At 36.4% G+C, this 12,808-nt stretch overlaps 1 protein-coding gene across 1 annotated transcript in view; it reads right to left on the bottom strand.

The window, feature by feature from the left end:
- The window catches only part of egg (SET domain bifurcated histone lysine methyltransferase eggless), a 536,019-nt gene that overhangs the window by 209,915 nt on the left and 313,296 nt on the right, over nucleotides 1-12,808 (bottom strand). Inside the window, exon 16 of the mRNA XM_090386075.1 lies at nucleotides 3,613-3,790. Within this exon, the coding sequence (XP_090242201.1) occupies nucleotides 3,613-3,790 (178 nt within the window). The remainder of the gene's footprint in view (nucleotides 1-3,612; nucleotides 3,791-12,808) is intronic.

Raw genomic sequence — 12,808 nt, 5'->3', positions numbered from 1 at the left:
TTTGTATCATCTGCAAACTTGGACATTAAGCTTGATATACCATCATCAATATCATTTATAAATACAGAAAACAATAATGGACCCAACACTGAGCCCTGAGGGACTCCGCTAATAACATTAGTCCACGATGAGCAGTGTCCATTGATTACCACTCTCTGTCTTCTCCCACTCAACCACCCCTTTATCCATAGCAGCAATTTGCCTCCAATGTCACACTGCTCCAATTTGTGTAGCAGTCTTCCATGTGCAACAGTATCAAAAGCCTTTCTAAGATCCAAGTATATAATATCAAAGTTATTCCCTGCATCCAGTTCTTTTGTGACTGCATCATAGTATCCAATCAAGTTGGTCAGGCAAGACTTCCCCTTAACAAAACCATGCTGTGTCTGAGCTATAACTGAAGTCTTGTCTAAATGATCCTGCAGTGCTTCTTTAACCAGTGCCTCCATTAATTTTCCTGGAACAGAAGTTAAGCTCACAGGTCTATAGTTACTTGTGTCAGCCTTTGATCCTCCTTTGTGAATTGGGGTCACATTTGCACATTTCCAGTCTATAGGTACCTTCCCTGAGTCCAAGGAAGCTCTCATAATTATGGCTAAGGGTTTGCTTACTTCCTTTGCTGCCTCCTTTAATATAACTGGATAGATCCCATCCACCCGGGTGCCTTTCTTGTGTTTATCTTCAACAGTTTCTCCTCCACTTTACTCCCAGTTATTTCAAGATTCTGTAGCTTACTGCTAGAGTTGAATACACCTCTGGCATTCCCCTTGCTGAATAACTGCTCATGTGTGAATGTCGATGCAAAATATTCATTTAGTTTGTTAGCTACCTGAGCAGGATCATCAACAGTTGACCCATCAATATCAAGTGGACCAATCTGATTCATCCCCTTCCTTCTAGAATTTACATAAGTAAAGAACTCTTTGCTGTTTTTCTTTGCATCCCTTGCCAAGGATTTCTCGTAATCTGCCTTCGCCTGCCTAACCTCCTTTGTAACTTGGTTGCATATCAACTTGTATCTATCATAGGCTTCTGTGTCATGTGTTAATTTGTAAGTATCCCATGCATTTTTCTTCTCTGCCATATGCCTCATTAGTTCATCTGACATCCATTTTGGCCTAAACCTTGAACAATATTTCTTAGTTGGTATGTAAAGCCTAGTAGCTTCCAAGATACGTTCTTTGAATGCTTCCCATTTTGAATTTGCTGTTGGTAACATCATCAGTTGGTCCCACTGTATAGAATTTAGATACTGTCTCAGTCCATCGTAGTCGCCTTTACGGAAGCAATAACTCTTCCCTTTACCCCTAATGGTAGTTACCTCTTTCAGTAAATCCCACTTCAGCACACTGTGATCACTGCCACCTAGTGGGTCATTTATCTGCAGATTCTTAATGCATGAAGAATCACTGCTGATAATCAAATCAAGAGTATTACTCCCTCTAGTTGCCTCCTGAACATGCTGATGTAGAAAACAATCATCCAATAAATCCACAAAAGCCCTGCTAGTGTGTGAGTAACCAGCCCCCAAATTCCAGTCAATATCTGGGAAATTAAAATCTCCCATTATAAGACTCTCTGATTTACTGGCTCACTCTGTTGGCCCAGTGGGTGGTTGACAGTTGCAACAAACTTCCACCAACAGGTGGAAGTTTGTTGCAACTATCAACCACCCACTGGCTAAAGGCGAATTTCCACACATCTATTCTACAATTGTCTTTCCTCAATTTGAATTTATGCCGTGAGTAATCTGAGCAAGAGGAAGAATCCCATCAGCACTGAGCTTGCTCAATCCATTATACACAAGGCTTAATCCATCAATTAGATCAACTTGCAGGTGCCTATTCTCCAGAAGCTGCAGTTTGCAGAACTTAAGCCTTTCTTGGTAACACCAACCCTTTGTTCCACTCACTAATCTAATTGCTCTTCTCTGTACTCGTTCCAGCAGCTCTACATCTTTCCTAAAATGAGGCCTCCAGACCTGTATATGGTACTCAAGATGTGGCCTGACCATTGCCTTATACAAGGGGACAATCACCCCCTTATCCCTGCTAGCAAATACATAACTTGTACAGTTAACATACACGCATGATGCACTGGCTAGTTTTCCAAAAAAGTGGATTGTGTGGCAAAATCAATTAAAAGAGGGTTACTCTGACTTACTTTTCTATGCGTGAACAGTTGAAAAATCAGAGTAAAAGTAATACCTTTTCAAAATATTGTGACAGAATAGAAAAGATTAAAAACAAATTTGATAGGAACTTTAAAGATTTCAAGGAGCACCAAGAAGATTTTTCTCTTTTCACGGATCCTTTTTCTTTTAATGTCAAAAGAGCTCTAAGTTAGTTCCATTTTCATACAAATGAAACTAACTGATCTGTGGAATGACTCAGTTTTCAAAGAGAAATATCGAGAGGTTGGGATCCCAAAAATCTACTCATATTTAGGGCAAAAATACCCAGAGATAAGAAAGTTTGCCGCAAAAATTCTATGTTACTTTGGGAGCCCATATTTATGTGAACAACTGTTTTCACATATGAAAGATAACAAAACAGCCCACAGATCAAGGCTAACTGATGCCAGAACAGAAAAGATTAAAGACAATTTGATAGGCACTTCAAAGATTTCACGGAGCACGAAGAAGATTATGAAGGTTGTCTTCTTAATCTTTGACTCCAAATCTCGAAGATGGTTGCAAGCAAACGAAATCAAGTGTCTGGCAAAAAGGCCTAATTACCTAATTTTATGTATATTCTCTTGTTGAAATATTGTATTACTGAAATAAACTTGCTTTTCATTATTTGTTCTGCTGTTCATTCAGGGTTTTATTTCCTTTCAATAGTTATTTGTGCATTCTCAGCTGCGAGTATCAATCAGCAGCAACTGAAAAATTAGAAAGCGTCTTTAAGCTTAGCAATGGCAAGATTTGTTGGTCGTGTGTGGCAAATAACTCTAACATGGTGAATTAACAGGAATCAAACTCAGCGATAATGTTAAACATGAAACTATGGAATTTAACTCTACATGGTTTAAGTGGTTTTTACTGATAATCAGATACACTGGTTAAAGACCAGTAAATCATTCTTCTTTATTCTTCTTTTACAGGCCTTGTAAAAGAAGAATAAAGCAGCAGGTTTTTTTTTTTTTTTGTTTTTGTAGTTGTTGGCGCATCTGCTTCTGTGACCATAGTGCACTTCCCAAGGTTTTTGCAGTACTTTGATCCAAGCCCGAGGCAGGATTCGAACCCACGACCTTTGGGTTGCCAGGCAGGCACTTTACCCACCTAGCTAGCCCGGTTGGCAAAGCAGCAGGGGAAAAAAATCCATTAAAATGTTTCAGATGGCCACTTTTTAACTAACTTAATTAGTCTTAAAGTTTCTAAGTTGAATTAATTTACACTGATAACTATATTTTAATTTTAAAATTAATTTTAATTTTCTTTAATTTCAATGTATCTAAATCAACAAGCTAAGAATTAGCCTTTGAGGCAATGATTAATGAGTATTTATACCTAGTATGCCTAACTGGCTATAAATACTCATTACAATACTAAAGAGGAGTGCCATATTTTCATCTTTATCACTGGATATGAAATAAATGATTATTACTAACCTTTCCCAACCTAAAGCCATAGGAATCTGAAGTGGATTTTTCCCTTTATGCAAAATAGGATTATCTCTTTTAACACAACCAGGTCCACATTTATGCTCCACATAATTAACACGAATATGACCTTCCAACTTCTTTGTATCCCGTTGACCTTCCTGAGACTCTGCTAAATGTGATGCAACTGAAATTATGAAAAAGTATTAATGATAAACACAATTAAAGATGTATAGCTTTTAGTTTAAATTCACCAATTATCCCATAGAATTTTATTTTTAATGGAAATTTTTTCATAGTAAAAGAAAAAATTTTATTTGTTGAGAGAAAGGCATTATGTGGTTGTTCAGAGTGAATTAATATGAAATATGAATAACATTATTTAAAAAATTTAAATTATGAAGTCTGTTCAAAAATGCATCTGAATTATTTTCATTGGTCAAGGTTGAAACAATAAAGTGCACTGCAATACAGAATAATATGTTCAGACATGTCCCATGCTTTCCTCTATACAATAAGCTGTTCACTCGCTTATGATACATTGCTACTGTCAGCTGACAACAAAGATAAGTTCCAGCTGTGAATTACAAGCTCCAAAAAATCATAAATGTTTTGCTATTTTATTTACTTGATTGTCATATATTGTACTATATAATTAGCTATATAGTTCTAGTTACGCTAGTCATTTTTATTTTAGATAGAGATTTTGTAGGTTGATAGTTAATATACGCAAAACGTTGTTTTGTTCGAACCTTGCCGCCCTTGTATAGTACAGAGTGGTGGGGAATTCAAATTTAACTGTGGTAAATAGGTAGCTCTAACGTAAAACTTGATAGCATTTAGGAATCTATTATATAGTGTAGTATTGATAATTAATTAATTAAATTTATTAATCTTATTAATTTTATTCAATATCATGCCCTAGACTAGAGAAGCAAAGCAACAGGCACAAAGTAGCAGGAGTGCTGCGACTAGGTGAAGAACTGACGGGAACGATTCTTCATCACAGCCTAAAAAAAATTTGCAATTTGTAAAATGTTTGCGGAACTTTCTGGAACAGGACATGATCTAGTCAATAAGGTGCATTTGTGTGTATGCTAGGTGCAGAGAGTGTCAGGAAATTAGGTGACAACTCTGGATTCTGATGGGTGCTTATAAGAGTTTGAAGAGTCGGGTAGATGCCATTGAACGTATTAAAGTGAAAGATCCATTATGCTCTCAGCTACCCAACTCAACACCAGAACTCACTCTTGTGCATCAGGCAACACAGTGGCAATCTTTAAGGCAGAATGCGCTAGTCCCACAACAGTTAGTTATTCTCAGTGACTACTGTCAGGGTGATGAATAATATATTGTGTAAAAAGTATAGGTGGAATAGGACCAGGGTATGTCTGCCAGGGGTGTACAACAATATCACAAAGGGTGATATTGTTGTACATGTTGGCACAAATGACATTAAGAGCAGGAGATCCAAAGATTAAGAGCAGGAGATCCAAAGATTAAGAGTAGAGGAGATCTAAAGATTAAGAGTAGAGGAGATCTAAAGATTAAGAGTAGGATATCTGTCATCAAGGCAGTGTTAGGTGGGTCAGAAAAATTTGCTACCCTTGCGGGTTAATTCACAGATTAAAAGATTAAAAGTAGCCCCAGGCAGAGGTGAAAGTGATTCCTGCACTGCTTCTATTAGAATGAGCAGCGTCCTGGGATTTTCAGGAACTGGTGGGAGTGGTCATGAAACAATTAAATACATGGGCTGTGTTACCTTAACTAAGAATAAGAATAAGTGCATCTATACTTGCATGTACACCAATGCTAGGATTATAGTAAATATATTTGATGAATTTGAAGTGCTGATCAAGACACCAAAGGCAGATATTGTTGGGATATGAGACATGGTGTCACATAGATATAAGGAACGTAGAATTGGAATTTGGGGAGTACAATGTGGACAGAAAGGATAGGAAGATGGGAGGGATTATGCTGTTAATTAGGAAACACAAACCTAAGGAAGTGCATCCAGTTGACGTAGGTGGACAGTGCAACGTTGAGTCAGTTTGGTGTGACATAAGCACTGGGAAAGCAAAAATGAGAGTAGGAGTATGTTATAGGTGTAATGACTCTAATGCAGGGGTCGGCAACCTACGGCTCTTTAACTTTTAGCCCACATGAAATACAATTGGAAATGGAGGACTTAAAACTCAAGGACATGTGGACTGCGAGACTAAAATGCCTTAAAACTGAAATTGTGGATTTGAAGAGGCAAAATGCTTGCAAGTTTACACAAATGGACGGCAATTGAAGAGTTGAAAAAGCAAGACCGAATTGTGTTCGATGCGTGGAGTAGCTTACTGGATACGTATATAAATTTTAAAATATTTTCCTTTGGACTTCTCTCGGTTTTTTTGTTCGACATATTTCTGTGGGAAAATATTTTCGAACATAAGCTATATTAAAAATAAATCAAGAAACCGTCTGCATAATGCATCTCTCAGCATGTTTAAAGACAAAAATTACGGCATGCTCGCTGTTGAAAGACTCGCTCAAGAAGTTCAGCAACAAGTCACATTTATTCGTATCTAATTGGATGATTGTTACTGTGTTTTTTTTTTTTTTTTTTTTCAGTATTACTTGAAAGTTTATAATAAATAACATAAAATTAAGACAATTTATAATAAATAAATTTTCAAAATATATATATATTTTTTTTTTAATAAAACACCTTCCCACTCTATTCCACTTCTTAAAAAACTTCCACCCCTTCTCCCACTTGAGCCGAGGTGTGGCTCTTCGGATTCTCTTTTTTTTTTTTTTTTTAATTAGATCAAAAATGGCTCTTCGCTCAAAAAAGGTTGCCGACCCATGCTCTAATGAGTACAATTCTACAGAGAAATAGAATGGGCCTGTAAATCAGGTTATATTATAATGGGGGATTTTAACTTCCTGGATATTAACTGGAACTTGTGGGTTGGTCCCACACACACACTAGCAAGATTTTGTGAATTCATTGGATGATTGTTTTCTCCAGCAGCATGTTCAAGAGGCAACCAGAAAGAGTAATACTCTTGATCTCGTTTTTACCATTGATTATTCATGCATTGAGAATTTACAGATAAAGGAACCACCGGATGGCAGTGATCACAGTGTACTGATGTGGGATTTACTTAAAGAAATAATTATTATCAGAGGTAAAGGGTAGAGTTTTTGCTTTCTTCAAGGTGATGACTATAGTGGTCTCAGACAGTTCTTAAATTCTGTACGGTGGAACAAACTAATGATGTTACCAGCAGCAAATTCTAAATGGGAAGCATTCAAGGAACTAATTGTGGAAGCTACTAGGCTTTTCATAGCAATTAAGAAATACTGTTCAAGGTTTAGGCCTAAATAGATGTCAGATGAAGTAATGAGAAGCGTGGCAAAGAAGAAAAATGCATGGGATGCATATAAATTATCAGGCAACACAGAAGCCTATGGTAGTTATCTTAGCTCTATAATCAAGTGCCAAAGGAGATTAGGCAAGCGAAGGGAGATTACAAGAAATCTTTGGCAAAGGATGCTAAGAAAAACAGCAAAGACTTCTTTACTTATATAAACTCTAGAAGGAAGGGGATGAATCAGATTGGCACACTTGATATCGATGGTTTGACTGTTGATGATCCTGCTCAGATAGCTGACAAACTGAATGAGTATTTTGCAACTAAATTCACACGAGGAATTCTTTAGGGAAGTGAAGGGCAGAAGCATATTAAACTATAACAGGGAGCTTAATGATTTTGTAATAACTGAGAGCAGTGAGTGGAGGAAAATTTTTGAAGTTAAACATAAGAAAGGCACTTGGGGTGGATGGATCTATCCAGTTATATATATTACAGGAAGTGTCAAAGGAAGTAAGCAAACCCTTAGCCATAATTATGAGAGCATCCTTGGACTCAGAGGAAGTCCCCGTGGACTTGAGAAGTGCAAATGTATCCCGAATTCACAAAGCGGTATCAACTGGTGACAATTAATTACAGCCCTGTTAACTTTAACTTCTGTTCAGGAGAAAATAATGGAGTCACTAGTTAAGGAAGCATTGCAGGATCATCTAGACAAGACTGCAGTAATAATTCAGACACAGCATAGGTTTGTTAAGGAAAAGTCTTGTCTGACAAATTTGACTGGATACTATGATATTGTTACAAAGGAACTTGATGCAAAAATTAATTTTGATATCATATACTTGGATTTCAGGAAAGCTTTTCTCTACTACTACAGTACATATCGGAGCAGTATGATATTAAGGGCAAGTTGCTACAATGTATAAAAGGGTGGTTGAGTGGGAGATGACATAGAGTGATAATCAATGAACGCTACTCTTCATGGACTAATGTTATTAGTGAATTCCCCCAGAGTTTGGTGTTGGGCATGATGTTGTTTTGTATATTTATCAATGATATTGATGAAGGTATATCAGGCTTAATGTCCAAGTATGCAGTTTATACAAAGGTTGGCAGGGTTGTTAATGACTGTAATGGCAGTTTGCTACTGCCACAATATCTAGAAAAGTTGGGCAGATGGGCTGAGAAGTGGCAACTGAAGTTTAACATTGACAAATGCAAATTACTGCATATGGGTAGAAGTAACCCCAGAGAGACATACAAACTGTGTAGTTTCTACACTTAGTGTGGTAGAAAATGAAAGTCCTGGGAGTAAATGTGCAGTCAGATGAAATTTTCTGAGAAATGCAGACAGGCTGCCAGAGCAGGTCATGGGGTTTTGTCAATGATACACAGAAATTTTGCTAGAGATGAGAAAAGGAGGTGATTATCCCTATGTATCAGGCAATGGTCAGGCCACGCCTTGAGTACTGCGTACAGGTCTGTAGGCGTCATTTTAGGAAAGATGTAGAGTTGCTGGAGCAAGTACAGAGAAGAGCAACAAGATTGGTGAGGGGGAAAAAGGGGTCCTCTTACAGAGAAAAACTTAAATTCTGCAAATTGCAGCAGCTGGAGTCTAGGCACCTGGGAGGTGATCTGATCAAGGTGTATAAGGCTTTGAATGGGTTGAGCATGCTGAATTATGATGGGATTCTTTCTCTTGCTCAGCTTACAAACCTGAGGGGGCATGAATTCAAATTGAGGATAGATATTATACAGAATAGATGTGCAGAAATTTACCTTTGGCCAGCAGGCAGTTGATTGCTGGAACAAACTTTCATCTGTCATTGTGAAAGTTGATAGCTTAAATGAATTCAAAGAGGAACTGGACAAAATTTTATAGGGAATGGATGTGTGAAATTTTTTTATTTTTTTGGCTGACATGACATAAGCTCACTTTCTTTAAGCTCATACATACTTCTACTACTATGAGTTTTCACTGTCGTATTTCAAAATGTCAAAAAAGCGTACTGAACATGTGTGTGTGTTTTCACTCTGTCTCAGAGTTTCTGCTGTATGCCTTTTCTATAGACACTTCCATGGGCAATGTTCTGAGTTGGCTTTTATAATTCCCGCTCTCTCTTCCAAAGCATTCCAAACACATGCCGCAATCAGTCAACATCCTTTTAGTGTCTAACTTCAAACTCACAGAACTAACTTTTCTTCTTCTTCATCATTTATTCATTTAACTTCCATTTTCTGGAACAACCTTCCTTCCAACCTTTCTTGAAAATTACAATCTACAAAAGTTCAATTCTAATGTCAGCAAGCTTCATCTTTTATTTTCTGAACTTTCAGCCCATTCACGGTACTAAGTTCTACAGGTTTTAATACCTCTAGTGCTTGGGGTTTCATATATAAAAAAAATAAATAAATAAAAATACAAAGTTTCAGCTGTTCAAATCTTCTACAATACTATTTTATCTCATATCTAATATTAATTTCTCCTCATATATAAGAAGAATTATGCTTCACTGCACTATATTATTACTGTAATTATATCTAACCCTTCTTTTATTATTTTGGCCTGTCCACCCAATACTGTCTTTTTATAGATGTTTTTCTTTCCTTGTCCCTACATTTTACAAGCACACTATAAGACTTTTATTTTTAATTGTGTCCAGTTTCAGAGATACGAAAAAAATTTTTGGTGTATGAAAAATTTAGGGGCAATGATTAAGAGTGCAATCCAGGGACATTTACATAGATATGGCATTCTGAAGGACACACAAAATGGCTTTGTAAAGGGTAAATTATAAAGGTTAGCTACTTAACTAACTCAGTAGGCTATTTTGACACAGTAACTCATGAGTTGGATTTAGATATGAAATACAATTTTGATATAGTTTATTTGGATTTTAGTAAAGCAATTGACTCGGTTTCTAATGAGAGGTTACCATATAAACTTGAACAGGTTGGAATTACTGGTAAGATTTCAAGATGGGTTGCTGGGTGGCTGCAGGGTAGAAGGCAGAGGGTTGTGATTAATGGATATTCTTCAGATTGGTGTAATGTCAGGAGCAGGTTTCCTCAAGGATCAGTTCTCAGACCACTGTTGTTTCTCATTTTCATAAATGGCATTGACAAAGGGATAAAAAGCATGATGTCAAAAATTGCAAATGATGTAACAGTTGGCAAAGTTGTTAATGATCAGTGCCAAGCAACACTCCTTCAGGATGACTTTTTTTTTTTTTTTTTTTTTGGTAGTTGTTGGCACATCGGCTTCTATGGCCATATTGCACCTCCCAAGGTTTTTGCAGTACTTTGATCCAAGCCCGAGGCGGGAATCGAACCCGCGACCTTTGGGTTGCCGGGCAAGTACTTTACCCACTCGGCTAGCCCGGTCGGCTCAGGATGACTTGAACAGACTTCAAAAATAGTCAGAGAAGTGGCAGCTATGTTTTAATGCTGCTAAATACAAAGTCTTATACTTGGGAAATAGCAACCCACAAATAAATTATACACTTCTTGGTGGGGTTGAATTAAAAACAGTGGAGGAGGAAAGGGATCTGGGAGTTACAATATGGGCAGATATGAAGTTTTCTGAACGGTATAAACAGGTAGTCAAGAAAGCCCTATCAATGATTTATTGAAAATTACATTATCCTGTAGAGATAAGAAGGACATAATTCCACCGTATAAGGCAATTGTAAGATCACATTTGGAATATCGTGTTCAAGTATGGAGACAACATCTGAAAAAAGGCATTGAGCTTCTCATAAGGGTCCAAAGATGGACAACTCAAATGGTGAGATCGGCAAAAGGACAACCGAATGAGGAAAGACTCCAATTATGTGGGATACCGAGCTTGGCAACAAGTAATCTCAGAGATGACCTGATTGAAGTTTACAAGGCTCTGAGAAGAATTAGTAAAATGAATGAAGGTGGAATTCTTACTGTTATAAAGAACTCAAGAACTAAGGATCATAAATTCAAATTACAGGGATTGAGGTTTAGATTGGATTCTAGGAAGTTTTCTATTAGCCAGTAAGTTATTGATTGAATGAACTTGTTGCAGTCACAGGTAGCTGAGGCTGAGAGTTTGAATAAATTCAAAAGTCAACTGGGTGTTTACCTGTGCAAGGATGGAAGCATATAATTTGTGTTTTCTTATCTACTTCGGTTTTTTTTTGCCAGTAGAGCAAAAACCTGTGGATTCCTTGCACCATATGGCGAATAATATTACAACTCATCACATGTATATTATAGTATGTCATTGATACACAGTATCGTGTACATTTTAATTATTATTAAAATAAACAAAATGTTCATTTACATATTATGCATCAATATATCATGTACATTTTAATTATTATCGTGTATCATGTATATTTTAATTATTATTCAACTACATATTATCTTAACATTTTAATTATTATTCAATTAAACATAATACGTTCATTTACAGTGTAGAGACTACCTTACCATCTGCATTGATAATTAGCTGAAATTACTTCTTTTTGATAAAAAAAAGTAATAATCTCTAAATTTAAAAAAAACTTTGTTTTTTAACTTTAGGCCTTTACCACCTACATGGATGTTAAGATTCAAAACTCTGTCCCAGATAGACTGTAAAAACTGTAGTCCCATGATGTTAGCTATGATAGTAATTCTTTATATTAGTAATGTTTTATGACATTCCCTTTTTAACCTTACTGAATTTCATACTGCTTCTCCAGGGTATATATTAGTCATACTTACTTATTAATATCTTTTTCCTCCAAATGAAGTAATGCTACTCTTCTGTTTATATCTAGATATTGTTAATTTTGATATTTCAATTTTAATTTTTTTTATAATTAATTTTGTTTTAGATATTGTTTTTTAAATTCTGTATTCTTTTTATTTCCTTTAATTTTTTAATCCGTTTTACTATTCAAGATCTTCTACGCTTGCCAGCTAATACAATGAGCACAGCAGTCATTCTTAAAACATTTTCTAAAGCATATATACATTTAACTATACAGTCAGTTCTTAATATACATTTTCGCAACCCGAATTTACTCCAGCACAACTGATATATACATACAAGTTTAAGAAGCTTAAATTGTCAAAAGTGTGACAGCTATCTTTCACATTTACTGTAATTGTATTGGTTAGAGACACATTGTTGTCATTCACTGTATTCACAAGATAGCAGGCCGACTCATGTTTTCAGGAGCTCACATTTTTCTGTTCGAACAGAAATTTTGTGAGGCATGATAGAGTGAGCGGAGGAGCACATTTCTGGAGGTCACTACCATAAAACAATGAAATAAATTTGCATTTCCCAGTTTATTGGCTTTTCTGTTTCAAACACTAGATCTGTTGACCCACATAAATCCCAGAGATGTTCTATGAGATTCAGCAGCAAAAGTAGCCCCTGGAATCACTTTCACGTTCAGAGAAACACTCTCAAACAATACTGGCAATATGGCAGGGTGCATTATAAATAAATAAATTAAATAAATAAATAAATTTTCTGTTCATACTCCAGCACGACAACCAAGTCAGTAGAGTTTACAATAAATCGTCAATACAAATATTTATCGTATTTAGTAGTCAGGGGCTTGAACCCCAGTCCACTCAAGGAACGCGTGCTATGCACTCTCGCTCCTGACCACTGGGCTACGTCATACTGCTAGAACACACCTGTGCCACCCAGCAAGACAGTAACTATGAACAGGTGTACCTGATCAGCCACAATGTATAAAGACTCAACTGAGAATGGGATATGGGGGTAAAAGGGCTTCAAGAGATGCCAAGGAAAACATCCCCAATAACAAAACACTGCCACCACTTGTATGTTTTTG

This window comes from Mastigoproctus giganteus, chromosome 12 (assembly GCF_048544385.1).
Source record: "Mastigoproctus giganteus isolate SK-2022 chromosome 12, ASM4854438v1, whole genome shotgun sequence".
In the NCBI taxonomy this organism is placed as follows: Eukaryota; Metazoa; Arthropoda; class Arachnida; order Uropygi; family Thelyphonidae; genus Mastigoproctus; species Mastigoproctus giganteus.
Note: the sequence above shows the minus strand (reverse complement) of the source record. Positions and strands in the feature narration are given on the sequence as shown.